The sequence below is a fragment of the Kogia breviceps genome, chromosome 6 (assembly GCF_026419965.1).
Source record: "Kogia breviceps isolate mKogBre1 chromosome 6, mKogBre1 haplotype 1, whole genome shotgun sequence".
In the NCBI taxonomy this organism is placed as follows: Eukaryota; Metazoa; Chordata; class Mammalia; order Artiodactyla; family Physeteridae; genus Kogia; species Kogia breviceps.
The window spans coordinates 83,043,012-83,068,557 of record NC_081315.1 but is presented as its reverse complement, the minus strand read 5'-3'; the positions used below and the strand labels follow the sequence as shown (position 1 = coordinate 83,068,557).

At 42.6% G+C, this 25,546-nt stretch overlaps 2 protein-coding genes across 47 annotated transcripts in view; one reads left to right on the top strand and one right to left on the bottom strand.

Annotated features, from left to right (window-relative positions):
• Positions 1–8,461, top strand: part of NSUN7 (NOP2/Sun RNA methyltransferase family member 7) — a 59,209-nt gene extending 50,748 nt beyond the window's left edge. Inside the window, exons 11-13 of one of the 2 annotated variants that reach the window (XM_067036216.1) lie at positions 5,910–6,033; positions 6,633–6,833; positions 6,918–8,461. In XM_067036216.1, the coding sequence (XP_066892317.1) occupies positions 5,910–6,033; positions 6,633–6,833; positions 6,918–7,268 (676 nt within the window). In that variant the 3' untranslated portion in view covers positions 7,269–8,461. Of the gene's footprint in view, positions 1–5,909; positions 6,034–6,632 lie in introns of both variants that reach the window. The other variant, XM_067036215.1, reaches the window with a different exon arrangement.
• Positions 8,462–10,033: 1,572 nt separating this feature from the next.
• APBB2 (amyloid beta precursor protein binding family B member 2) overlaps positions 10,034–25,546 on the bottom strand; it is a 381,324-nt gene continuing 365,811 nt past the window's right edge. For 39 of the 45 annotated variants that reach the window (XM_067036201.1, XM_067036193.1, XM_067036188.1 and 36 more), the window contains 6 exons: positions 24,790–24,904; positions 22,067–22,154; positions 21,352–21,435; positions 19,541–19,656; positions 17,800–17,979; positions 10,034–13,876 (listed from right to left, as the gene is read on the bottom strand). In XM_067036201.1, coding sequence (XP_066892302.1) covers positions 13,709–13,876; positions 17,800–17,979; positions 19,541–19,656; positions 21,352–21,435; positions 22,067–22,154; positions 24,790–24,904 — 751 coding nt within the window. In that variant the 3' untranslated portion in view covers positions 10,034–13,708. The remainder of the gene's footprint in view (positions 13,877–17,799; positions 17,980–19,540; positions 19,657–21,351; positions 21,436–22,066; positions 22,155–24,789; positions 24,905–25,546) is intronic. The other 6 variants (XM_067036198.1, XM_059067061.2, XM_067036199.1 and 3 more) reach the window with 1 other exon arrangement.

Here is a 25,546-nt window from a genome sequence, read left to right as displayed (position 1 = left end):
GGCCAGACTCTTTGGCATGTCATTTGAGGTCATGTGTGTCTGCCCACATCCTTAGTGACCTCTACATCCTCTTACTCTCTGCCTCAGCCACATGGAAATACTTGCTGTTCCCTGAACATACATCTTCATGACACTTGTGCTTTTGTTCATGTTCTTTCTGTCTAGAATCCCGTCGTTGCCTTATTGGAAACCTACTTATTCTTCAAGACATAGCACCAATGCTCCTTCCTCTGTGAAGTCTTCATATTTGCTATCTCCCATGGCCACAATTAATTGTACCTTATTCTGTACTCCTACATAATTTTGTCTCTACTTGGCTCAGCATTCGTATGTGGTCTTCTTTATATTATTGTATACCAATTAGTTTCTCCAACTAAATTGTAAATTATTTAAGAGAGCTAATATTTTATTTATGTGCTTTTCACATAGTAGGCAAATGAGTGAATAAATATAAATTTGAAATGGTTTTAAACTTCAGAATATAACATACAAAATTATTAATAAGTTTCTGATATTTTAACTTGTGGAAAATTATTCCTTTGATTAAATGTTTTATTTACAAAAGCATGGGACTATAACAATTATTGTTTACGAATGAACCATTTACTATTGAATGAAAAATTAAATATTAAATATAAAAACTAAAATTTTAGTTTAAACATATTAGTGATTAGAGATTTTTGTATTTCTGACACAAAGTCTTTTTTTTGGTATGTACTTTCTTGAACACCACATAAGTCATCTATTAATCTCAGAAGTGATTGAGAAGAATAATGTAGTGATAGTGATATTTTTATATTGTAATTGTGCAAAAAGTAACCAAAAGAAGGAAGTCGTACTTTTTGTATTCTGACATGTGGAGGTAAAGGACTTTTTTGGATTATTTGTTTGTGATTACTATACATATTTACCTGTTTTGATAATGGAAGCCTTTTTATTAACATATTAGTGACTTGGGGAAGAGTTTTTAATATGTTGAAAGGTTGTTCTTGGCATAGTTGTTTAAAGATGGGAAACTTGGGAAGTATAATAAACTATGAGCTAACGTGAAATACTAGAGCTTTTATTTTATAATGGTATTGTACTGCTTTGACATTCTATTCTTTTTTTAATTGACGTATGGTTGACTTTACAATGTGTTAATTTCTGCTGTACAGCAAACTGATTCAATTATACATATATATACATTCTTTTAAAAAAATATTCTTTTCTATTATGGTTTATCACAGGATATTGAATATAGTTCCCTGTGCTATACAGTAGGACCTTGTTGTTTATCCATTCTATATATAATAGCTTACATCTGCTTACCCCAGCTTCCCACTCCATCCCTCCCTCACCCCCACTTCCTTCTGGGCAACCACAAGTCTGTTCTCTATGTCTATGAGTTTGTTTCTGTTTCATAAATAGGTTCAATTGTGTCGTATTTTAGATTCCACATATAAGTGATATCATATGGTATTTGTCTTTCTCTTTCTGACTTCACTTAGCATGATAATCTCTAGCTGCAAGTGGCATTATCTTGTTCTTTTTTTGGGGCTGTGTTGGGTCTTTGTTGCTGCGTGCAGGCTTTCTCTAGTTGCAGTGAGTGGGGGCTACTCTTCATTGCAGTGCACGGGCTTCTCTTTGCAGTGGCTTCTCTTCTTGTGGAGCATGGGCTCTAGGTGCGTGGGCTTCAGTAGTTGTGGCACACGGGCTCAGTAGTTGTGGCTTGCAGGCTCTAGAGCGCAGGCTCATTAGTTGTGGCACACGGGCTTAGTTGCTCCGTGGCATGTGGGATCTTCCCAGATCAGGGCTCGGACCTGTACCGCCTGCATTGGCAGGTGGATTCTTAACCACTGCGCCACCAGGGAAGTCCTATTTTGTTCTTTTTTATGGCTGAGTAGTATTCCATTGCATATATATGTACCACATCTTCTTTATCCATTCATCTGTCAGTGGACCTTTACATTGTTTCCGTGTCTTGGCTCTTGTGAATAGTGCTGCTCTGAACATAAGATGCATGTATTTTTTTTTTTTAGCATTTTTTTTTAAGATATTGGGGGTAGGAGTTTATTAATTAATTAATTAATTTTTGCTGTGTTGGGTCTTCGTTTCTGTGCGAGGGCTTTCTCTAGTTGTGGCAAGCAGGGGCCACTCTTCATCACGGTGCATGGGCCTCTCACTATCGCGGCCTCTCTTGTTGCAGAGCACAGGCTCCAGACACGCAGGCTCAGTAGTTGTGGCTCACAGGCCCAGTTGCTCCGTGGCATGTGGGATCCCCCAGACCAGGGCTCGAACCCGTGTCCCCTGCATTAGCAGGCAGATTCTCAACCACTGCGCCACCAGGGAAGCCCGCATGTATATTTTTGAATTATAATTTTGTCTGAATATATGCCCAAGATTGGGATTGCTGGATCATGTGGTAATTTTGTTTTTAGGTTTGGTTTTTGTTTTTTGACTGTGCCACATGGCTTGTGGGATCTTAGTTCCCTGACGAGGGATTGAACCCGGGCCCTCAGCAGTGAAAGCGTGGAGTCCTAACCACTGGACCGCCAGGGAATTCCCTTCTATTTTTACTTTTTTAAGGAACCTCCATACTGTTTTCCACAGTGGCTGCACCAACTTACATTCCCACTAACAGTGTAGGAGGGTTCTCTTTTCTCCACACTCTCTCCAGCATTTGTTATTTGTAGATTTTTAAAATGATGGCCGTTCTGACCGGTGTGAGGTTGTACCTCAAGTAGTTTTGATTTGCATTTCTCTAATAGAGATGTTGAGCATCTTTTCCTGTGCTTACTGGCCATCTGAATGTCTTCTTTGGAGAAATGTCTATTAAGATCTTCTGCCAATTTTTTGATTGGGTTTTTTGTTGTTTTGTTGTTGAGTTGTATGAGCTGTTGGTATATTTGGGAAATTAAGTCCTTGTTAGCTGCATTGTTTGCAAATATTTTCTCCCATTCAGTAGGTTGTCTTTTCATTTTCTTAACGGCTTCCCTTGCTGTGCAAAAGCTTGTAAGTTTGATTAGGTCCCATCTGTTTATTTTTTAAATTTCTATTGCCTTGGGAGTCTGACCTAAGAAAACATTGGTATGATTTATGTCAGAGAATGTTTTGTCTATGTTCTCTTCAAGGAGTTTTATGGTGTCATGTTTTATGTTTAAGTCTTTAGGCCATTTTGAGTTAATTTTTGTGCATGGTGTGAGGGTGTGTTCTAACCTTATTGATTTACATGTGGCTGTCCAACTTCCCAGCACCACTTGCTGAAGAGACTGTCCTTTTCCCATTGTATATTCTCGCCTCCTTTGTTGAAGATTATTTACCTGTAGGTGTGTGGGTTTATTTCTGGGCTCTGTATTCTGTTCCATTGACCATATATCTGTTTTTGTGCCAGTACCACACTGTTTTGATTACTGTAGCTTAGTAGTATTGTCTGAAGTCTGGGACAGTTATGCCTCCTGCTTTGTTCTTTTAAAATTTTATTTATCTGTCTATCTATCTACCTATCTACCTACCTACCTATGGCTGTGTTGGGTCTTTGTTGCTGTGTGCAGGCTTTCTCTAGTTGTGGCGAGTGGGAGCTACTCTTTGTTGTGATGCACGGGCTTCTCATTGTGGTGGCTTCTCTTGTTGTAGAGCACAGGCTCTAGGCACGCGGGCTTCAGTAGTTGTGGCACATGGGCTTAGTTGCTGTACGGCATGTGGGATTTTCCCAGACCAGGGATCGAACTCATGTCCCCTGCATTGGCAGGCAGATTCTTAACCACTGTGCCACCAGGGAAGTCCCCTCCTGCTTTGTTCTTTTTCCTCAGGATTGCTTTGGCAATTCTGAGTCTTTTATGGTTCCATATAAATTTTAGAATTATTACTTTTTTTTTTTTTTTTTTCAGTACGCGGGCCTCTCACTGTTGTGGCCTCTCCCGTTGCAGAGAGCAGGCTCTGGAGGTGCAGGCTCAGCGGCCATGGCTCACGGGCGCAGCCGCTCTGCGGCATGTGGGATCTTCCCAGACCAGGGCATGAACCTGTATCCCCTGCATTGGCAGGCGGACTCTCAACCACCCCGCCACCAGGGAAGCCCGAATTATTTGTTTTAGTTCTGTGTAAAATATCATGGGTAATTTGATAGGGATTGCATTAATTCTGTAGACTGCTTTGGGTAGTAGTATGGCCATTTTAATGATATTAATTCTTCCAATCCAAGAGCATAGGATATCTTTGTTTCTTTGAATCATCTTTAATTTTCTTTATTAATGTTTTATAGTTCTCAGCATATAAAGTCTTTCACCTCCTTGGTCAAGTTTATTCCTATTTTATTTTTTTGGTGTGATTTTAAAAGGTATTTTTTTTTACATTCCCATTCTGATATTTCATTGTTAGTGTAAAGAAATGCAACCAATTTCCGTATATTAATCTTGTATCCTGCTACCTTGCTGAATTCATTTATCAGTTCTAGTAGTTTTTGTGTGGAGTCTTTAGGGTTTTCTATATATAGTATCATGTTATCTTCATATAATAACAATTTTATTTCTTCCCTTCCTATTTGGATACCTTCCATTTCTTTTTCTTGTCTGATTGCTGGGGCTAGGACTTCCAATACTATGTTGAGTACAAGTGGTGAGAGTGGGCATCCTTGTCTTGTTCCAGATTTTAGCGGGAAGCCTTTCGGTTTTTCACCATTGAGTATTTTGTTGGCTGTGGGTTTGTCACAATTTTGCTATTATGTTGAGATACGTTCTCTCTATACCCACTTTGGTAAGAGTTTTTATCATGAATGGCTGTTAATTTTGTCAAATGCTTTTTCTGCATCTATTGAGATGATCGTGTGGTTTCTGTCTTTTATTTTGTTGGTCTGGTGTATCATATTGATTGAATTGAATTTGTTGAACCATCCTTATGAACTTGGGATGAATCCCACTTGGTCATGGTGTATGATCTTTTTTATGTATACTGGACTCGGGTTGCTAGTATTTTGTTGAGCATTTTTGCATCTATATTCATCAAAGATTTTGGCCTCTAATTTTCTTTTTTAGTGGTATCTTTGTCTGGTTTTGGTATCAGGGTGATGGTGGCTTCATAGAATGTCTTTGAGAGAGTTCTCTCCTCTTCAATCATTTGGAAGAGTTTGAGAAGGATCGGTAAAAGTTCTTCTTTGTATGTTTGGTAGAATTTGCCTGTGAAGCCATCTGGTCCTGGACTTTTGTTTGTAGAGGGTTTTAAAATTACAGGTTCTATTTCACTTCTAGAGATCAGTCTGTTCAAATTATCTGTTTCTTCTTGATTCAATTTTAGTGGGCTCTATGTTTCTAAAAATTTGTCCATTTCTTCTAGGTTGTTGAATTTGTTGGCATATAATTTTCATAGTATTCTCTGACTTTTTTTTTTTTGTATTTCTGTGGTCAGTTAAGATTTCTCCTTTTTCATTTTTTAAAAAAATAAATTTATTTTTATTTTATTTATTTTTGGCTGTGTTGGGTCTTCGTTTCTGTGCAAGGGCTTTCTCTAGTTGTGGCGAGTGGGGGCCACTCTTCATCGCGGTGTGCGGGTGGGCCTCTCACTGTCACGGCCTCTTGTCGGAGCACAGGCTCCAGACGTGCAGGCTCAGTAGTTGTGGCTCATGGGCCCAGTTGCTCCGCGGCATGTGGGATCTTCCCAGACCAGGGCTCGAACCTGTGTCCCCTGCATTGGCAGGCAGATTCTCAACCACTGTGCCACCAGGGAAGCCCTGTAGATGTATTTGTGGGAGGAGGTTAGCTCCACATCCTACTACTCCACCATCTTGATCCCTCCCCTTGACATTTTATTCTTATTTGGAATTTTTGTTTAAATAATGGGTAAAACATAATAAAAGAAAATTGGTTGCAATTTACTGTCTCCCTCCATTGGCAAATAAGACACTCTAACTATTAATTGTTTGCTGTTATCTATTGCAGGCTTAGTCCCCCTGTCCTTCCACTGTGCTCCTTAAAGGAAATACATTTGTCCACTGACAAATTTTTCAGAATGGAACCATCTGAAATTACCAATGGTTGTTTTCTTTCTGTTCTAACAAGGGAGGTAAGGATAAAAAAAATCCCAATCCATTTCATACTTAGGAATTAAGAAACAACAAAGTCTCATAAGAGGAACATAGGAACTTTATGAACATTTCATAATGGTATGCTTATTTCATAAATAGCTAAAGGGCAGGAAAAAGAATTATTATTGTATGGTGGAAACCCCTATTTTTATCTTTATTGTCCTCCTGAGTGGTCTTCCCTTGCTTGTTCTCCACCCCAACTTCTCCAAGCACTTTGTCATTATCCAGTTCATTTTAGCTCACAGATAAGAAATAAGCTCTGGACATATACACACTAATATGTATAAAATAGATAACTAATAAGAACCTGCTGTATAAAAAATAAATAAAATAAAATTCAAAAAAAAAGAGAAAGAAATAAGCTCTGTAATTCTTTTGTTTTTTTTCTATCAGGTTCACAAATGGGGAGATTTAAGTACAAAGAAAGTAATTTCCTGAGGTTTATAGGATATATTAGAGACTAAGGTCTAAAAACTATTTTTTTTAGTATAACAAAGATACTCTTTTATCTTTACTGAAACACTGATAAATATTTTTAATATGCACAGTAACAGTTAACTCCCACATTTAATTACAGCGGGACCCATCTGAGACAGTGTCTGTGAAAGATGTTTTGGCCCGTGCTGCAGCAAAGGGTCTACTGGATGGGATCGAGTTGGGTAAACCTTCAAAACGGGAGAAGAAGAAAAAATCAAAAATGTCATTGCCAAAATCTTCCACTTCTGATAGTAGCAGCATCCAGATGAAAATTGCTGAGTTCCTGAGTCAAGAAACTAACGTGAGTGCTCATCAGTCAGGGACATTAACAACAAAAACATCTGTTCCACAGAAGAGTACAAATCAAGTGGGTTCTTCCTCACAGGTCAGAAAATCCAACAAGCCCACCACCAATCCTTTAGTGCCTACATTTATGAAGAACACATCTCCCTCCAGACCATGTGAACGGCCGACAAACTTTGTAAGACCTCGCCCAGAAGACAGAATGATTGCACTGAAACCCGTAGAGATTGTTTTGCCTCCAGTAATGTTGCCATTTTCTAGTCCCCAAAGAATCAGATCTCAGATAGCAACTCAACATTTTTACTGTCGTTGGGTTGGGCCCAAGACTGTCATGCCTGGCTATCTTCCCACACGATCAATACCAAGAAGAGGGGAAAAACCTAAAGAAAACTTACCTTCCTCTCTACCCAGGCGTCCTCGACCATGGCTTTGACTGTCTTGTGTTTTTTACAGGGGTCAAGAGTAGTAGGTTTTTTTTTTTTCAAAGTCTGATATTTCTCTGAAGGTTAGACATCCCTACACAAAATAGTCATCCTTTTGGTCATATAGTATCTTCTAAATGTGATTATTACCTTCAAGTGAATTAAGACAAGTGAGAATAATGTAGGTGAGTTAAGCAAAGCAGAATTCAGAGTTCAGTAGCTGGGTGCTGATCTGTTTTAGAACGTCCAGTTGTAGACTCGGTATTGGCTGTTAGAACTTGTCTCACTCTTGTTAACTTTCTGTCTGGACTTAGGACACTGGTTTAAAACTGTAACAATTTTTCCTGAAGGGAAACACTGTGTGCCTTAGAACAGACTTCTTTTCAAAGTTAACTTGTGAGGCAGTCTATTAGAAAGCATAGGTTTGGAAAAGATGCTCTTGCACGGATTATAGCTTGCTCTTCAGTATTGAGTCAGCTGTAGTTTAACATTTTCAATCACTATCGAGGTTGATTTCTTTTTTCCTTAAACATCAAAATAGGAGATGTTATGAGCTTTTGTAATGTGATTGAGGTTGAGTATGAGTAGGAAGAACAGGAAGGTCCAAAGTTCTAGGTGTGAGGAGTTCAGCTGTCCATTCAGAGTGAAAACTGTTTCTCACTGAAGAACCTCTAGGATCCTGAGCAGACTGAACATAAGCTCTCCCTTTTAACTATTTATGCCACATACTGTTGTAAAAAGTGACTGTAAGCAAATTTCCATCTAAATAGTAATTCTGAGGAAGAGGCCAAACTGTTGAATACAAGTGACACCCCAACTGTTGAAGAAATCTATACAAATTTATGATTCAAAGATCAGATGAGATGGTCATTTCAAGTGGCACACAGTAATCAAACTTTGGTAAGTCATTTCTGATGCTCAATTAAAATATATTGTAGCACTATTTTAATTATATTAAAAGTCAGTTCATCTTGACTATTATCAATTGCCTTCCATGAATTGGTTATGATTATCATTTCTGGGTCTACTGATTTTTTTTTCATCATGGCAACAGAAAGTGACATTAAATCAAATATGTTACAACTGTAAATCCTACTGTTTAAAAACGTGTTCATAGACACATTCAAAGAGTTTGAATTTAAAGTTGTGTTTTCAGAATCCAGTTGTGTTGAATAGTGTTAAATAAATTCCTAAATTTCAATTCAGGTGACATGATTTTAGTAGACTATTATCCTTTTCAAGATTAATATTTAGGTCTATTTCAGCTCTAATATAATTTTCTCACTTGAAGTGAGGATAAAAAAGGGTGAATTTCATTTTAGCAGTAATAAATTTTTTAACTGAAGATTTACACTTACCAGTAAAATGTCAGTGAAGAAAGGAAACATGACTTTTTATACTTGAACCAGACTTATTATTTTTAAATCCCAAAAGAATTCTGTTAATTATGACTCTTAAAAAATACAGAAATGTTTTAAATGCTCAGCTTATTTTACTACTTTCAAAAATCAAAAACTATATAATCTTTGCTCTGAATGTTATAGTATGGTTTCCTCCTATTCCCACTGTCTGGCTTAGAGCCTTCCGTGCCTTTGGGAGGCCAGTGCAGCTGAACTGAACTTGTTCAGTAAAGGGCTGATATTTTATCCCAGGGATCATTTATCCCTTTCCTTACATCTTTCCTCTGCCCCAGGCTGAAGAGTATTCCATTGTCCAAAAGTAGCAGGTCTGAGATTTTAATTTTCTGCTGATAGTTATTATTATAAGATGAAAACTCACAGTTATGAAATAGTTCAGGATATTTATCTGATCTCTATAGCAGCATGTGGTTCATGTCACATCACAACTTTAGCCCCTCACCTTCAGTGTCTCGTAACGTGAATCCTGTCATAAATTATTTTTCTAAGTGTATGGAGATTCTGAATTAAACCATTCATTCATTAAGCCTGCAGTTTTCTTCTTTGGAATCTTCTAAGAAGGAAGTGATCAGTTATTTAAATATTTTGGTAGACTAAAAAGGGAAATACTTTGGATTTAAAACAATATGGGAGAAGTCTAGTAAAGGAGAATATTGATTACATTGACATTTTTTTTTCAGCTTCTTAAAGTGCTGCAAAAATCTAAAGTAATGAAGTTACTGTTTTTTAGATACTCCAATAGCAAATTCAGATTTTTTAATGTGTAATTTTTTATCACTATATAATACCTGAAACCAAATGAAATTTTGCTCTTTGAGAGTAACTGCCTTTGATTGAGGAAAAAGGTAAACTACTGGGGGAAGTGCATGTGAACAAAAAATGGGTACACACTTTAAATTCTATTTATCTTCTTCCATATGTCTAACAGTTAAACTAAACCAGATTCAACTGCTATTTTTCTAGTCACCTTTCATTTTGGATTTAGTGCCTCTACAACTCTATCTTTCATTCTTTGATATCAGGCTCTTAAAGGAAAGATGGACTTTCTTAACACTGGAAAGAGTGCTTACACAAGCATCAAGTTGGTGACTGAATAGGCCTCTATTTCCAAAATGCCAGCTGTCCTTCCTGAGTACCACCAAGTAAGGACCATGCGATGAATTATTCAAAATTTAAAGTTACTTTCTAGTTCTTACCAGGTGGAAATATACAATAACTAATCAAAGCAGAATCTTACATTACTAAAATGACTTTTGAGATAAGAATAATTTGAAAATAAAATGACTGGCGTGGAGACACTAAATTTTTATTTCTATTCCTGGATATGTATGACTGATGTCAGATAAATGAGCCAAACATTTTATGCAGCTAAGTTTATTCTCACAACATATTACATTTAATTGTGTAAAAGTGGTCAACAGCAAAAGGGGCAGAAAGCAAAACCAAATGTTCTTTTGGTATAAACAAGCTGCTTTGGATGGCAGGGAGTGCTCTCACTGATAAAGTGTGAGCAGTATCTTTTCCCTGAAGCTGAAATAAACTTCATTTTACTGGCTGTATAACACGTTGGCTGTGTATTGGGTTAGGTAAGCCTGGCAAACTAGAGAGCTAATGCTTTTACTAGTTAAGCTGTGATAATATCAGTTAGGGAGATGTTTCTCACATTGTTTATGAAATCTTGAGTTTGTGTTGCAATGCTTGTGAAATGAGTGTGTGTCATATAAGAGGAGGAAAGATTTAGGGCTTCTAGTAAATGACCTTGTGTAGAATCGTACAAATGTTCGTCATAAAATCATAAAGTGGAATTTTTTAAAAAGTAGCAGTGCCAACAGTTTATCACCAAGAGCTTATTTTAATGGAAATGGGTCTAATGTCGCTTCATGCAGTAAGACAGACAACAAAAACAATGGTCCTAATTAGCTATGGGTGATTATATATCCAGGTGTAAACAAAGGGCAGGAGGACATGTGTCTGTCTCTTAGATGAGCTCACACGTGTTGTGAAGGATATAAAAACAAAGCACCAAGCAGTGCTTTAAGTTTGCAAAGTAAAGTTTTTAGCCATAGGCATGTTGGCTATTCCCCTTGATGCGGCCAAGGAGCACATATGTGAGTTGGCAAGTATGCGTCTATCTAGCTGCTTTTAAAAAATAAAAGGAACTTTAAAGTATTTTGCCTTTTCTTATACATATTCCAATAAAAATGTGACTACAAATCATTACAAAACCACCTTTTAGGCAATGTATAGTTCACTGAGATTACTTAGACCTGGATACACTGAGAGATAATATCCAGTAAAGATAATACATTAACACAATAATGCAGTATATTTCAGTAAAAATAGAATAAATAAAATAAAAATATTTTAAGCTGTATTTAACAGGTTAATTAAAAAAATGATAAGACATACAAGGCATAGTGAACATTGCTGCCTGTTTACCAAATCACAGATACAAAGAATGCATAGATAACTGAAGTGTCACTACAATATCAGGTAAAACGCTAGCATCCTTTCACAGAAAATACACACATACTTTCATACATACTTTTTGGCCATGGCAGAAAGTGTCTGAACATACGGCTTAACATAATTAATTTTATAAAATTAATTGCATTTAGTATGCAAAGCTATTTTTAAAACAAAGTATCTGCAGTAAAGTTTTCAGTATGTAAAGGCTATCATTCATCTTAATGCATCCTATAATTGCATATATAAATCAGTTTGCTACTTAAAGCTAGCTCAGTATTCTTGACCCTGAAAACATATGTATGCCTTAAAAAAATGAATGGGTTCTGGTAGAGATGTCCAATATAAAAGTAGATCACTTTTTTAAGAATTTTGAAGTTTATCACACTAAAATGTTTGTTTCACTGTGGAGGTCAAGATGAAGGATCATCAAGATTGAATTTTGAACAGCTTTTCGCAGAGTACAGTAAGGATTTTCTTAATGCAGTAATTTCTTAGGATGTCACTGGTAACTTTCGTAGAATAGTATATAGGCTGGTGAGAAGTATAATCCATTTCTAGAGTGGCATCTCTTTTGTCATAACACTAGGGTGCTAGCAAACAATTCCAGAATTCTGAGAGGGAACAGAGGCAGGAGGCCACCTACTCATTCCATCATGCTCTCTGGTGGCTAAGTATCATGAGTTAGGAATATTTCTACCACATGTAACATCATCTCTGGACTGCATGTAGAATCCTGTCCTCTACAACACATTTGAGGCACACTGCAGGAAAACTGAGAGCAGGTAATGGTTTTAAATCACGGCATGAGTAATTTGGACATACCTCCCTACTTATACAGGCAATCCTAAGATTGCCTGACAATAACTGGATATGCCTAGAGTAATTTTGGAAAGACTCCTCCTGACTGGTGTGGAAGCAGCATAACTTAATAACTGGGAGTTGAGAAGCATGGGTCCTAGTTCTGGCTTTCTCACTAACTTTCGTGAGATCTTAGGCTAGCTAGGTGACTGAGACTCTTTAATTCATATGTTTTATTTCTCAAATGTGTTTAGTACCTTCTCTACCTTATAAGGCTCAAATGTGACGATAAGAATGTGGAAACCATTTTGACAAGTACATAGCAGTCGATAAACATAAAGCATTACTTTTATAACAATGTTGTAAAATGAAAATCTTATTACTGAAAAGTAAACAAAACTAATGTTTAGATTGAGCTTCTTAGCAACTTCTTCTTTAAAACATTATCAACAAGTGTCTAAATCTGTTTATCTTTATAGCTAAGTCTCTCATTTATAGATAGAGAAGCAGGAAAGTGCTGTTTTGGGGAAGCCTGTTAAATAGTCCTTTGTTCCTATGTATATTTTGCTCTGATATGAAATTTTTAAATCTTGAAAATAAATGGAAAAAATATAAATTTAAAAATATATCTAGAGTCCAACAAATTTTAATATTAAATACATAAATTCAGAAAGGTTCAATTTAATGAAGTTTGTTGCCATGGACAATACATGATGGACAGACAGCTTTCTGGGCAAAAAGCATTAATGTAAGATTGAGCTAGATGCAGAATCCTAGCAGAACATTTACCTAGGAGGTGGAAAACAACGTGGTGGTGGAGATCTAAAATATAAATGACATTTCCTCAACTCCAAGTTGCATATTGGCTTATTATCAAACTAAGGATGAAAGGCTTACGAGGAATATTTCATTTTAATGTTTATGTAGAGAATGGCCATAGTGAACTATAATTCTCTAGCTGCATTGTACAGTATAAGGCAGAAGTTTGAAATATGTCCCACCCAAAATGCATTATGATTTTGTTAATCTTTCTTTTTCTTAATAATCAGTTTGAAAACCACCTGAACAGAAAGGCTATTTTTGTTCTGTTTTAATTTCTGAAATTTAGTTTTTCAATTTTGAAGTTTCACTTTTTTCCCAACATACCCCAAACAGCTATAGACATGAAATGGTGTCCATGTGTCAAAGAGCTCGTCAAGGAAAGTTGCCAGTTGGTTTCTATACTGATGCCAACAGCCAATTTTGTCAACCAAACGTTTGATTTTATGAAAAACTAAAACAAAAACTAGTCATCCTGTTTTTACAGCAATTCAGTGGTATCCGGTATGCAGTGTCCACTCCAATATTGAAAACAGGGCAAAGTGCTGTAGGACTTAAAAGTTGCTTGTGACAGATCCAGTCAAGAAGACAGTGCAACTTACCCAGGTGTCATTCACTCCAAGGACTCAGCTGCTTCACTGGGAGGGGTGTGGCCACATTCTTCCCTGTGTGTGTGAAGTTACATAATGTTCACGATATTTACAATAAAGGGAGCTTCCACTGCTCATGATGTAACTTACTGACAGCAAAAAAAATTAGTCATGCTTTTCATATCACACGACAGTGGCAAGACGAGAGAACATGCTTGTCTAACACTGTTTGGTTAAGTTATTAATCTCTGAAGACAAAGCATCAGCAACTGAATGGAAGGCCAGAGATCAGCTCCTCTTCTTTAGTGTAGCTATTCAATCTTCAGTAAATATTACAGGATCCTTTCACATATGCAGCTACGGCGTTTCTGTGACAGGGCGTTTCTGTTTCAAAGTGTCAATGAGGGATAAGACCCCTCGTTTTACATTGGTTGTGACTCTCCTGGTCACAGAGTCTGCTGGCGGAGGAGGTGGTCTTACTTTCTGTGAAGGCGGCCTGGCTACCAGGCACTTCTGGTATCGTAACTGAAATAAAACAAAAAAGTTGTATGGTCATTAATAATGTATCATCCCTTCTTGTTTAACGTGATTTTAATTCATCAATATATTTAACTCCCAAAGGTTAATGACCTAGCTGCTAAACATGAATCCAAGAGTTTATTATTTTTTTCCTTAATGTGGAGTGTTTTAAATTCTCTTGAAGTTCTCTATTTTATTAGGCTGCAGTGAATATACCTCATAGTCAAAGAGCTAATGAAAAGAAAAAGGATTGGGAGAGAGATTATTAACTTTTTCCTCAGACAGGTAATGAAGTAGGTGTTTATGGCTAACTGAGTGAGGGTCAGCACGGTAGAAAGGGCAGGGTTTGAATCTGGCTCTACCACTTGTGAACCGTATGGCCCCAGGCAAGTTATTAAATCTCTCTGAGCCTCAGTTTCTTCATTTGTAAAATGGCTGAAGAATGGCGACCTTAAAAGACAGTGTTATGATTAAGGAATACCTGCAGAATGCCTAAAATAGGCCTAGCAACACAGAAGGCATTCATAAATGTTTGTTCCCATCCTGCTTTAATTTAGAAAAAATTATTAAGATTTCAGGATATATTTTATATACAAGTCTGAATCTTAATAGATTTAATTTTTAAAAATCCATTAGCACTGGCACCAGGGACAGTTTCCATCCTTCAGAAACAAAGTCACAATCCACCTTTTTTTGTATCAATGTGAAGATAAGTAATTCTTCAAAATTAAAAGGTTAAAATGTATCAAATGCTTTTTTTCTAATCCAAGCCCTTAAAAAATCCAAGCACTTTAAACTGATTTTCAAAAACCTACTTAAATATTAATAGGTTCCTTAGAACAATTGTGAAACAGGCTGATGTTTCCCTCTGAAAAGCATGAACTATCCTACAGCAAGACTCTTGTCACAATGTGCTGTCATAGCCCACAGGCCAAAAAATTAGCCCCTTTCAACCCAATCATATGAAAAACGATTTATCACATCTCCTGTGTGTAAAGTATGTTTCTAGGTCTGCATCACAGTCAAAACTATGCACTTCCAAACACAGTTTTATAATGGGCAGGTACTGCAACATGGTGTACTGGACTGGGAGTTTCTAATGTTAGTTACGTTATATCCAGTGCAAATCAGAATTGTGCCTGATGAGTTTCATTAAGTGGACCCCCTCCATCTCCCTCTAAATTTCATCAAAATAGTGTCAGCTGGGCCTATACCACTCAGCTGCAAAATATGCCTAAAAATTCAGTAGATTCAGAACGTGTTATTGCCAGAGATATTTCAGATTGTATAAAATGATGCATAAATATTTCAGATGGAGCATCATGCAGATTTGAATCAAGAGAAAAGCCACCCAGTTAGAAACGGCTGGATACAGAGTGTAAAGAAAGGTTTGATTTTACCTGTATGTCTTATGCTGGATTGGCTGAGTCACTTCAGCCGGTGGCCCTAATACAATTAAAATAGTAAACAAATGAGTAGAAATTGTTTCTAGAGGAGAGAAAATGAGTCTGGGAATCAGAACAAACTGTAACCAGTGATAAAACTAATTATTTAATTGCCATCAGCATTTAAAATGTATAATTAAGGCTGAAAGCCATTCATTTTATGACTAAAACCATCTGTTAATGATCCTTTAACAATTTCACAAAATACCTAAACAGTCCCGATCCATTTTTGCTTGGCTGGACTCTCCCATTTTCTGTTTTCTTCACACAGTCCCTTCATCCCATCTCAAATCCCTATGCCTGGTCAGGAGGTTCATCTCGACTGCTTCACCGCACTGCTCCCCTCCACCCGGCCCCTGTCCTTTATATGCAGGTGGACTTGAGTTAGAATCCTGGCCCCACAGCACCTGAGGGGAAACTGCACTCTAACACAGGACTGTGGCAAGAAGGAAGCCAGATAATAAGTGCACAACACAGGTCTTCCCTTCCCCTCCCCCTCCTCCCCTCTCCGTTTCAAAGGTGTCTTTCAAAATAAAAGCCAGTTGGCTCTCTTCCCGTCCCCCACCTTTGCCTCTGCCACCCGTCCACCTCGTCCTTTCCCCTCTTTGTTAACTAGCAGTGCACTGTCTCTAAAGAAACAGAGGACGCCCTCCACCGTCCTCACCTCCACCTGTTCGTGGATTCCGGGCAAATCCTGGCCGGTCTCAAAGTTACTCTAACCCAAGCAGCACTCTAACCCAACCCCAGGCCCTTCATCTACCACCAAGACCTTGGCCCAACTACAGATATGATCCCTGTTTCAATCTGGCTTTACTGGCTCATCTCCCTCAGCCTCAAAACTGTGAGGATCTCCCCAACCCCCCAACAAATGAGCAAGTATCTCAACGGCGTGCTTCCAGCTACTCCTTCACCGCAGACCTGGTGAGCGACCTGCTTTCAGGGCCACCTTCTTCCTTCTGGTCACTCCTCCATCCCGTGCAGTCTTATACTTTCACTTAGAGCACTTTCTACACCATAACGGAATTCTGGTTTACCCGTCTCCCCCATAGGCCTAAACTCTGTCATGCAAGGATCGTGTCTTATTACTACTTGAACTTCCCAGAGTCCAGCCTACAAATGGTGGGCTGAGTTAAATGAAGTGCAGGTGCTTCAAATTCAGCATTCCTCGTTGCCAGCCAGGTGTTTCTCCATCACCTGCTCCTGTCTTTTCTCTACTGCCACTCCTGGTTTGGATGCAACTCTCCCATGGACCAGTAAACTGGTCTCCTGGTCATCTCCCCACCTCTGCCCCATCCTTTCAACCCTGCTCCACTTTGTTTTCTTCTCTCTTTTTTGGAGTATGCTTTAAAACCTAACATGGTCTACTCACTCTCCTGCTTAACAATCCGTTGAAGGTCACACCTTGGCATGAGATCACAGGCCTTTCGTGGACATGGACCTCGCCTCCTTCCACGTGGCTCCAGCAACCCTACCTCCTGTTGCTGGAATACACCATGCAACCCAGGCTTGGATGTCTACATCCAAACGGTTCCCTCCTTCTTACTAGAACTTTCCCAGTGCTGGGAATGACAGGAGCTCAAAGGGTATTTGCAGAATGAATGACGAGGTGTTTCTGTTAGTTTGAAGTCATGTATGTGGTACAAAGAGCACTGGCTTTATTACGCGGAGGCTCGGGGGTGAACGCAAGCTCTGTCACTTACCAGTTCTGCCCTGGGCCCTGTCCTTTCCTCTGAGCCTCTATTTTGTTATAAATAAAAGAGAACTACTTAACAGGGCTGTGGTAAGAATAGAGTTCATAGATATAAACAAAGTATGTAAGAACAATGCACTTAGACCAACTATCTAAAATAAAAACCATTCAATACACTGAATTTTTTCTTTTTTTTTTTTTTTGACGGTACGCGGGCCTCTCACTGTTGTGGCCTCTCCTGTTGTGGAGCACAGGCCCCGGACGCGCAGGCTTAGCGGCCATGGCTCACGGGCCCAGCCGCTCCGCGACATGTGGGGTCCTCCTGGACCGGGGCACAAACCCGCGGCCCCTGCCTCGGCAGGCAGACTCTCAACCACTGCACCACCAGGGAAGCCCTACACTTAATTTTTAAAGAATTATTGAGTTGGTTCCAAACAGCACCAACTCACACATGACCAGCATCTCCTGATCACATGCTGAAATTACTTAGGGATTAAGAATCAAGAATCCTCAAATAAGTGGTTTTGAAGATCATCGCTTTCAGTGTTCCTGGAGTCTCTACGGAAGAACTTGGCTCCATCCAGTCCTGCTTCTTTCAGGTGTCCTGGCCTCTTAAGATGGCAAAGTGCTTGTCACGACTCATTCTGTCCGCAGGAGTGAGGGTGTCACACAGCAAGGCATTACTTTAGAGATCAGACTTGGCTTCTTTTAAGTCAGTAACTCTGCTCTAATTTACGGCATATTAAACAAAAGCAGGGGCCCGAGGGTCGAACCCCTGCAGCGGGCTCACTCACCATGCAGGCGGCCTGCACTGCCTCGGACACGTTACCGGCATTAGGCTCGCACCAGAAAACGTGGCACTCAAAGTGCTGGTTCCCAGTGTCCATGATGAAGGCAAACGTATGCACATCCTTCCCGACGCCCATGAAGGACAGGAATCGCACCCGACACTCCACCAGGATCTCCTCTTCATTCTGCAAGAGACGCTGTTCAGCAGCTCTGGCCAAAGTCACAGACACGTTCGGACCTTAAATCATAGAATCTGCTTAGAGTGGCTGCAGAGCGGAAATGGTGTCTAAAAATATACAGCCAGACTGAATTTAGACAGGACTGTATTTTTCTAGAAAGGCAAGTTTCTAAATGTGTCTGGAGAGGCCTCACTGCTGTGGCTGCCTCGTTCCGGCATTTAATCTGCTCTGAACCACACTGCAACTGGGTATGTGTGTTCCGGACTCTGTCTGCTCGACTCCAAGCCCGTGGCTTCACTGTGGGCAGGAACAATGTCATGTATACTTTTCCCGTATTGCCCATACAGTGGCTCAGAACCCATTTGCCCAGGCAAACCCACCGGAAACCCCAGAGCACCAAGAGGAGAGGAGCCATGGGCTCTCTTTCCATCCAGGTCTTCTTCCCCAACTAAACAGCACATTGAATCATATTTCTATCTAAAACTGTGTAAAACAAAAAGTTGCCAAATACTTTTTTTTTTTTCCTTTTTCACAAACTGGTATCCATATGGTGCCGAGTTAAGAAGTGTTTGGAATTCATTCTTATGAACACCACATCCTTTGCAGCAGCCATATGCAATTTTTGAAAATTAGTAAATACATCCAGAATAATGCTGACTTTCGGCTCACTAACATCTTGACTTATTAAATATTCACTCAGGTGCTGTGGGACTGATTAACAGGCAAACTAAGCTGGTCTTAGAGGCTGGGAAGTTTTGTTGGGAGAAATGACATTTACATCGAGATCTACTTAGGGGCTGGGAAGGCAAAGGGGTAGAGCACAGAAGGAGCAGCACTTGCAAAGGTGCTGAGGTAGGAAAAGGCACCACATGTTTGCAGACTTGAAAATCCAGCGGCACAGGCTGGAATGGCAGGCAGGGTCAGTGAGCATCTTACTCCTCTTTAGAAACTGAATTGGGCTTGAAGGTGAGCTGCTAGTGGACAGAAGCAAGAGCAGACCAACGGCTTACGGTCTTTCCATGACAGACGCCTCACAGAGGCAGAAGGGAAAACACCCTGCTACCTCTCGCTGTGTGCCTGGGGGCAGTTACTTAACCTCTCTGTGCCTCAGTTTCCTCAACCACAAAGTTGAGATAATCTGTGTTGAGGCTACTGCTGGCCTCTCTCCAGAGGACCAGCGGTCCCTGCTACCACAGGACCTTCCACCACAGAAGCATCTCCTGCGCCCCAAGCCCAGATAACAGCCCAGTCAATACCGGAGCCTGGAGAGTGGCCAGAAAACCAAGCCCCATTAGTGAGTTACGGCTAGTATCACACAGTCACCTCTAGCAAATGATTCCAATCTCCCAGGCTTCGCAGGAAGGAAGAATGAGGAGCGCCAGAATAGAAGCCTCTGAGGTGTGCAGAGATCCAGCACGAAGGGCAAAATGTCTCTCTCTCTTTTTTTAATGTAGGCTATTTTAATTGCAAGCACAGCTCCCCAGAAGCCAAGCCTTGGCACGTGCCTAAGTTTCATGGAAGCTTATTGTATCCGAAGACGGGCCAACTCCTCTGCCACCCTCCTCACCTTCTCACTGATGACAGTCACAGTAGCATCGGCCACACTCATGTTCACCGAAGGCCAGTCCTCCTTGCTGGACGAGGTCATAAGACTTTCTATGGCATTGTTCAGGGTATCCATTCCTGTGGATGGAAGGGAGAACTGAAAAAGGTCCTAAAGCTATTTCTGAACCTCAAACGTGGGCCCAAATCACCCAGTAACACCTATGCCCAGACTGGTCTTTTTTTTTTTTTTGTAGCCCCAGACAAGACATTTCCTTTGAGCATTTCATTGCTCAAAAGAAAAGAAATGCCAGCTTTTTCAACAGAAAGAAGGGTCATGAGAACCTCCAGAGAAGCAGTGTGTGATGTCCCGTCTAACCAGGACATCTCTCTCCCTCCCCCTTCTCTCTACAAAGATTCCCCAGCTCCGAGTGTATCAACAGTATTCAAATGCTACCTTTTCCTAAGCAAGGAACCTTGAAAAAGGGGACCCAACAGAAGCCAGCATCTGCCAGATTACCCTGATCACCTTTCACTGTACTCTGTCACTTAAATAAGGCCAAGTTTGGGCGGCCCCTGGACACGAATAGCATGTGCTATTCGATGGGGCTCTTTGGCTGGGTGTTCCCACAGCTGCTTTTGGTGGTGGGTGGGTGGGAGAACAATGTTACTGAGATATAATTCACATACCATACAATTTACTCACAGTGCAAAACTCAGCCGTTTTTAGTATATTCAGAGGTGTGCGATCATCACCACCATCAGGTTTAGGACATTTTCTCCCCAAAAAGAAACCCCGTACCTTTCAGAAGTCACCCTCCATTTCCTCCCAGCCCTATCTCTATAGAGATCTGCCTACTCCACTCATATAAACGGAATCGTACAGGATACGGTCCTTTGTGGCTGGCTTCTTTCATTCAGCATCATGTTTTCAAGGTTCAGCCGTGTTGCAGCATGTCTAATACTTCATTCCTTTTTATTGCCAAATGAAGTACCACTGTATGGAAGTGTATTTTATTTATCCATTAGTCAGCTGATGGACATTTGGGTGGTTTCTGCTTTTTGACTATCATGAATGATGCTGCTGTGAACATTCGTGTATGAGGTTTTGTGTGGACACATGTTTTCGTTTCACTTGGATACAAAGCCCAGGAGCAGAACTCCTGGATCAAATGGTAACTCTCTACTTAACTTTTGAGGAACTGCCAGACTGTCTTCCAGGGCAGCTGCACCATTTTACATCCGCCCCAGCAGTACGTGAGGGTTCTGATTTCTCCACAGCCGTTTTTTAACCCAGGAAAAGGCTACCTCTCTCAGCCTCCTTCCAGCCTGGTATGGCTAAGCAAGTAAAGTCTACCCCTGAGATGTGAGCTGTCTGCTGACTGACTGCTGTGTGCGCTTTTGGGTCACACCTTAACAGGAAAGCGGGAGGGTTCCTTCAGCCCCCTTTCCCCGCCCAGCACGTGACAAGGACTGAAGCCGGCGCCCTGGCCCCAGAGGTGGAAGCCTCAGTTCAGGACCGAGGCTTCCATCTCTGGGGGCGGGGCCCTTCCACAGCCCTGGCTCACGCAGCTCTGGACTGTGAGTGAATGAGAAATCAGGTCCGCTTTGTTCAAGTCCCTGTATTCTGGGACCATGCATCTGAGGAGCTTAGCCTGTCCTGTACTGATCTTTTGATCAGGACTGTCTGTGCGCTCTGGCTGGTGACAGTGTGAGGGTCCGATTCAAGACAAGGCAAGGAGTGAAACAGCAGACCCCACACCCATGGGAGGGTGAACATCTCTCATGAGCTCCCAAACGCTTGCAAAGTGGAAAGACAATACATGTTTCACATACCGACTGGTTTGTCCACAGGTAGCATGCCCAAGTACTGCACGTGGAACTTCTGGACCAACTCAGTCTTTGGTGTTGGAAAATCTACTACAGGGAATAAAGCAACACATTTTTCTCAATGGTTCTAACAGACACATAAAGGTCAATGTGCCAATCATGCTATAAGAACAGCCATTTCTTCTACCAGACACTGGGGCTGTCAATCAAAATCCCATTCACCTTTCATTTCTAGGTAGGAAAGCATTCGAAAGCAGGAACTGGAATCTATGTTAAGCTGTGACTCTCTCTCTTGGATGTGTGCTAAGTAGCAGCTTTGGGTGCTCTATTTATTAGGGGAGGTTGATGCCCTGAGGAAATTTAATCACAGAGGGTGAAATCAGAGACAGGAAAAATGACTAAACTGAGCTCCCCAAAATAGCAAACCACATATTTTTTAACTAGCTGATCCTTACCCCAGGCTGTACATGAATTACAAAAGCACTAAAGATACTTTTCTTTAATTTTGTCCAACAACAATAAAACTCATCCTGGCCCTTGATGCCTAACCCTGTTGACAGAAAATCAGCTCTAAGCCGCGCCTGAGGTCCCGAGTGCAGGCTCGGCCCGGGTCTGCTGAGTGGAGCTCGATTCTGTAGATACACCAGGGAGCCATCCGAGACCCTGCGCTTGGTGACCTGGGCAGAGAGCGCCAGGGAAAGGAGCAGGGGCGCCAACCTACCTTGCAGGGGCACGTCGAGGTTCACGTGGGCCCTTTCCTGCAGGGAGTTGCAGGCCAGGGCTTTGGCATTCTTCCGTTCGGCCATGATCTGAAGGAGAGAAAACACAGCTTTGGCTCACGGTTACAGACCCCGTGTCCTCAGCTGTTCCAGCCAGTGGAGTGTCTGCGCTGACTTCACTTCCAAGTTAAACTGGCTTCAGTCTGCTGCCTGACTCCTCACCCCCATCTCGGAGCTGCACATTTTGAGAACTGTGCCTATTTTCTCTGGGGAGAATAGTGAATGACTGTTCCGCAGAGTAACTAACAGTCTCCTGATTGTTCGGAATTCATTCTTCCATTTACCAGGCCCCCACCTCTACCGCAACAAACCGCACGATGCCACCGGTCATGCGTACACCTCCCGGCCCACAGCGGTCGGTGGAACACAGGGCAACGGATTCCCGCCGCTGCTTCCTCATGGCCACTTTCAGGGACTCTTTTCAGGGCTCTGGGGACAGAGTACCTGGGTTCAAATCCCACTCCTGCCACTTACTAGCGGTAAGTGGCCTTGAGCCAGTCCCCTGCCCTCTTGTCTCGTTTCCTCCACTGCACATGTGGATGATGATATTTATGTCCCTAATAATAAAATAATTTCAGTCCTGACAGTAAATACAAGCACTCAGAAATCTTAGCTGCTACTGCTGTTGGTGTTGTGGTCACACTGTTTAATCTGTCAGCCGTCTTTCTCAGTGCCTCTCCTCTGCTGGGGGCACTAACATCTCCTTCACTTGACAGTCATCACTTCGCACCCCTGTTCACAGTGCTGTGGGTTTAGGGACTCAAAGAAGCCACCTTCAGTGACCGCAAGAGCAACTCACACCTTCATCCCCTGCCCGAGCTTTCCGTCCCAAGTGGAACAAGTCCTTTCCCCCGGAGCTCCACTCTGCCCGTCTCCAGATCTGCGCCTGGGTCAGCGGGCAGGAGGGCTGCTGACAGTAAAATCCAAGATTCACTGAGCACTGACTCCGTGCCAGGCTGTGTTCTGAGGGCTTTATGCTAGAATATAAGCTCCACAAGGGCAAGGATTTTTTTTCTGTTTTGGTCTCTGCTGTCTCCCCCAGGACAGTGCCTGGCACATAGGCAGCATTCGGTTACACTTGCTGCGTGAATGAATGAGGAAACGAAACCCGGGCAGCGCAGCACGCTTCAGGGCTGCACAAGGAGCAGCTGCCCCAGTGCCATCCGTGCAGGAGCGTGCACACGAGCTGGTGTGAACGCGGGGTCTCCGGACCAGCACCCACCCTGCAGGTCCCGGTCATTCGGTCAGAGCAGCAGACTGCTGGGTTATCCTGGGGCTGGGGACAGCTCCCGGTCCCTACCCTTCCCTTGGGAACTGTGGCTTTACACCTGCTCCGCTCCGGCTGCGGAGGCCAGGCTGGGCTGTGGAGGTGGCCGTGAGCTGGGGCTGGAGAGCTTGGGAGGACCTGTGGGAGTGAGGCTGGGTAACGATGCCAGCCTGGAACCGGAAAGGTGACATTAACGCAGGGAGCGGCAAAGTCCTGTGTTTAGATTCAAGCGGCAGGTCTGGGGAGTGGAAAGGCCTGGCGGAAGGAAGTTGGCGCCAGCGTCCTGGAGACCTGGCTCCTAATACTGGAACACAGGCCAGCAGGTAATGGGATTGCTGAGAACATTCACTGTGTATCCCTGGAGGTCAAAGGACACTGTGGCCACGGTACGTTCTCTGTCAACTCCCTTGTGGAACACTGGTTCCTTCAGGGGAAGCAAGCAGAGCGTGCCCAGAAGAGAATGGTTAGGAGCCTGGTCACCGCGAGACCCGAAAGCGGCTGAAGCGATGGGGTGGGGCATTCTGGACAAAGGAGGAAGCCAGGAGCAGGAAGGCTGGATGACAGACACGTGTGTCCAGCCCTCTACACGTGCCAGGCACAGCGCGCAGCTCCAACCGTCTCCAATCGCAAAAGCTGCCCAGCAAAGAGACAAACGAGGAACCTCTCTCCTCTGCTACAGGCCACACATCTCAAGTAAACACACGGAGGTCCACGCAAGGAAGGGCTCTGCAGCAGCCGGAGCCGCGGCATCACACAGCCGTGTCCTGACAAGTACAAGGGCCGGGCGGAGGGTGGGACTAGCGGGTCCGCGTGGGTTCTGCGGGAGGGAGGGGGCGGGGGAGAGAGGAGGCGACTCTGAGGCTGTGAATCTGGAGGAGTGAGCGGGACACGTACCAGTGTGAGACTGTGACCAGGGCCCTGCCTCGCCGCTGCGTGTCTTGTGACGTCAGCACGTGTTCACGTCAACCCCCGGCCGCCTGCACTTCCACAGACACGCCTGCTGGTTTCATACCTCCCCCCCCCCCCCGCTTCCCTTCTTCCCGGGTCCACGCTCAGATCAGGTGGCCCGGCCCTGGGAAACCTGCCCTGACTCCCTGCCCCCCGCTTTCCAGCTGGGCTCGGGATACACAGCTCCTCCGCCACGCCGCTGTCCACCTATTAGACCCCCCGGACTGTGGGAGGCACCAAGGCCGTGCTCCTTTTGTAGGTGGAGCACCATTTAGCACGACGCCTGACACGCAGAAAGAGCATTTTAACCACACTGGCTGGGCTGGCGGTCGGCCCGCTGCTCCTGGAGCTCAACCTGCAGGTCGACATGCCGACTCCCCCGTCCTTCCCTGCTCAGCGGCGGGCGGGAAAAAGGTGCGGGGCGGACCCCTGTGCCCTGAGCCCCCTTACCTTGGAACAGATTTCGTGGAGACTTGTGGCAATGGCTTTTGCTGGTGTGTCACATCGAAATACATGACATTTCAAAATTCTTGTGTCTTTGTCTCTTGCTACATAAGCAAAATCTCTGTGCAAACAAAGTTCATCGGTACATTAGAATGAGGAACCTTCACAACACACATTCTAGTGATGAATGTTAACTGAGTGAGCAGCCAGCGCGTCAGAGGTAAACACAGTGCGCAGTGGTTAAAAAAATAAACAAATGTCGACAGCCACCTCAAACAGAGAACAGTTGTACGGATCTTAGGAATTCATTTCTGAGTAAAAGAACTACAGTGCTCCCTGGACCCTGCCTGTTGAGCTCCTGGAACCTTAATGAACCACGCTTAATGAAAACCGAACTTTACAGGAACCTTCTACCCAGAGTAACAGCAAATATCATGATCACAAAACAGAAGACGGGCTTGAGAGGAGCATGAATTTGCATGAGTGAGGCTACAGTTGTGTGTAACAGAAGCAGAACAACAGGCTCTGATGTGTAAATGTGTGCCCAGAGACCGGATCCGACCCGCAGCTGCGGAGTAAGCTGACGGACAGTCACGGGGACACAAAGAGACGCCACAGACTGAAGTCCGGTCACAGGCACTTGATTCTGCTAAACACGCCTCTTACTCCAGGGCTTGGGGCGACGGCGGCAGCATCACCCTGTATACCGTCAGCTCAGACGCCGAGGTGGGCGTGCTGCGAGTGCTGGATTTCAGCATCTGCT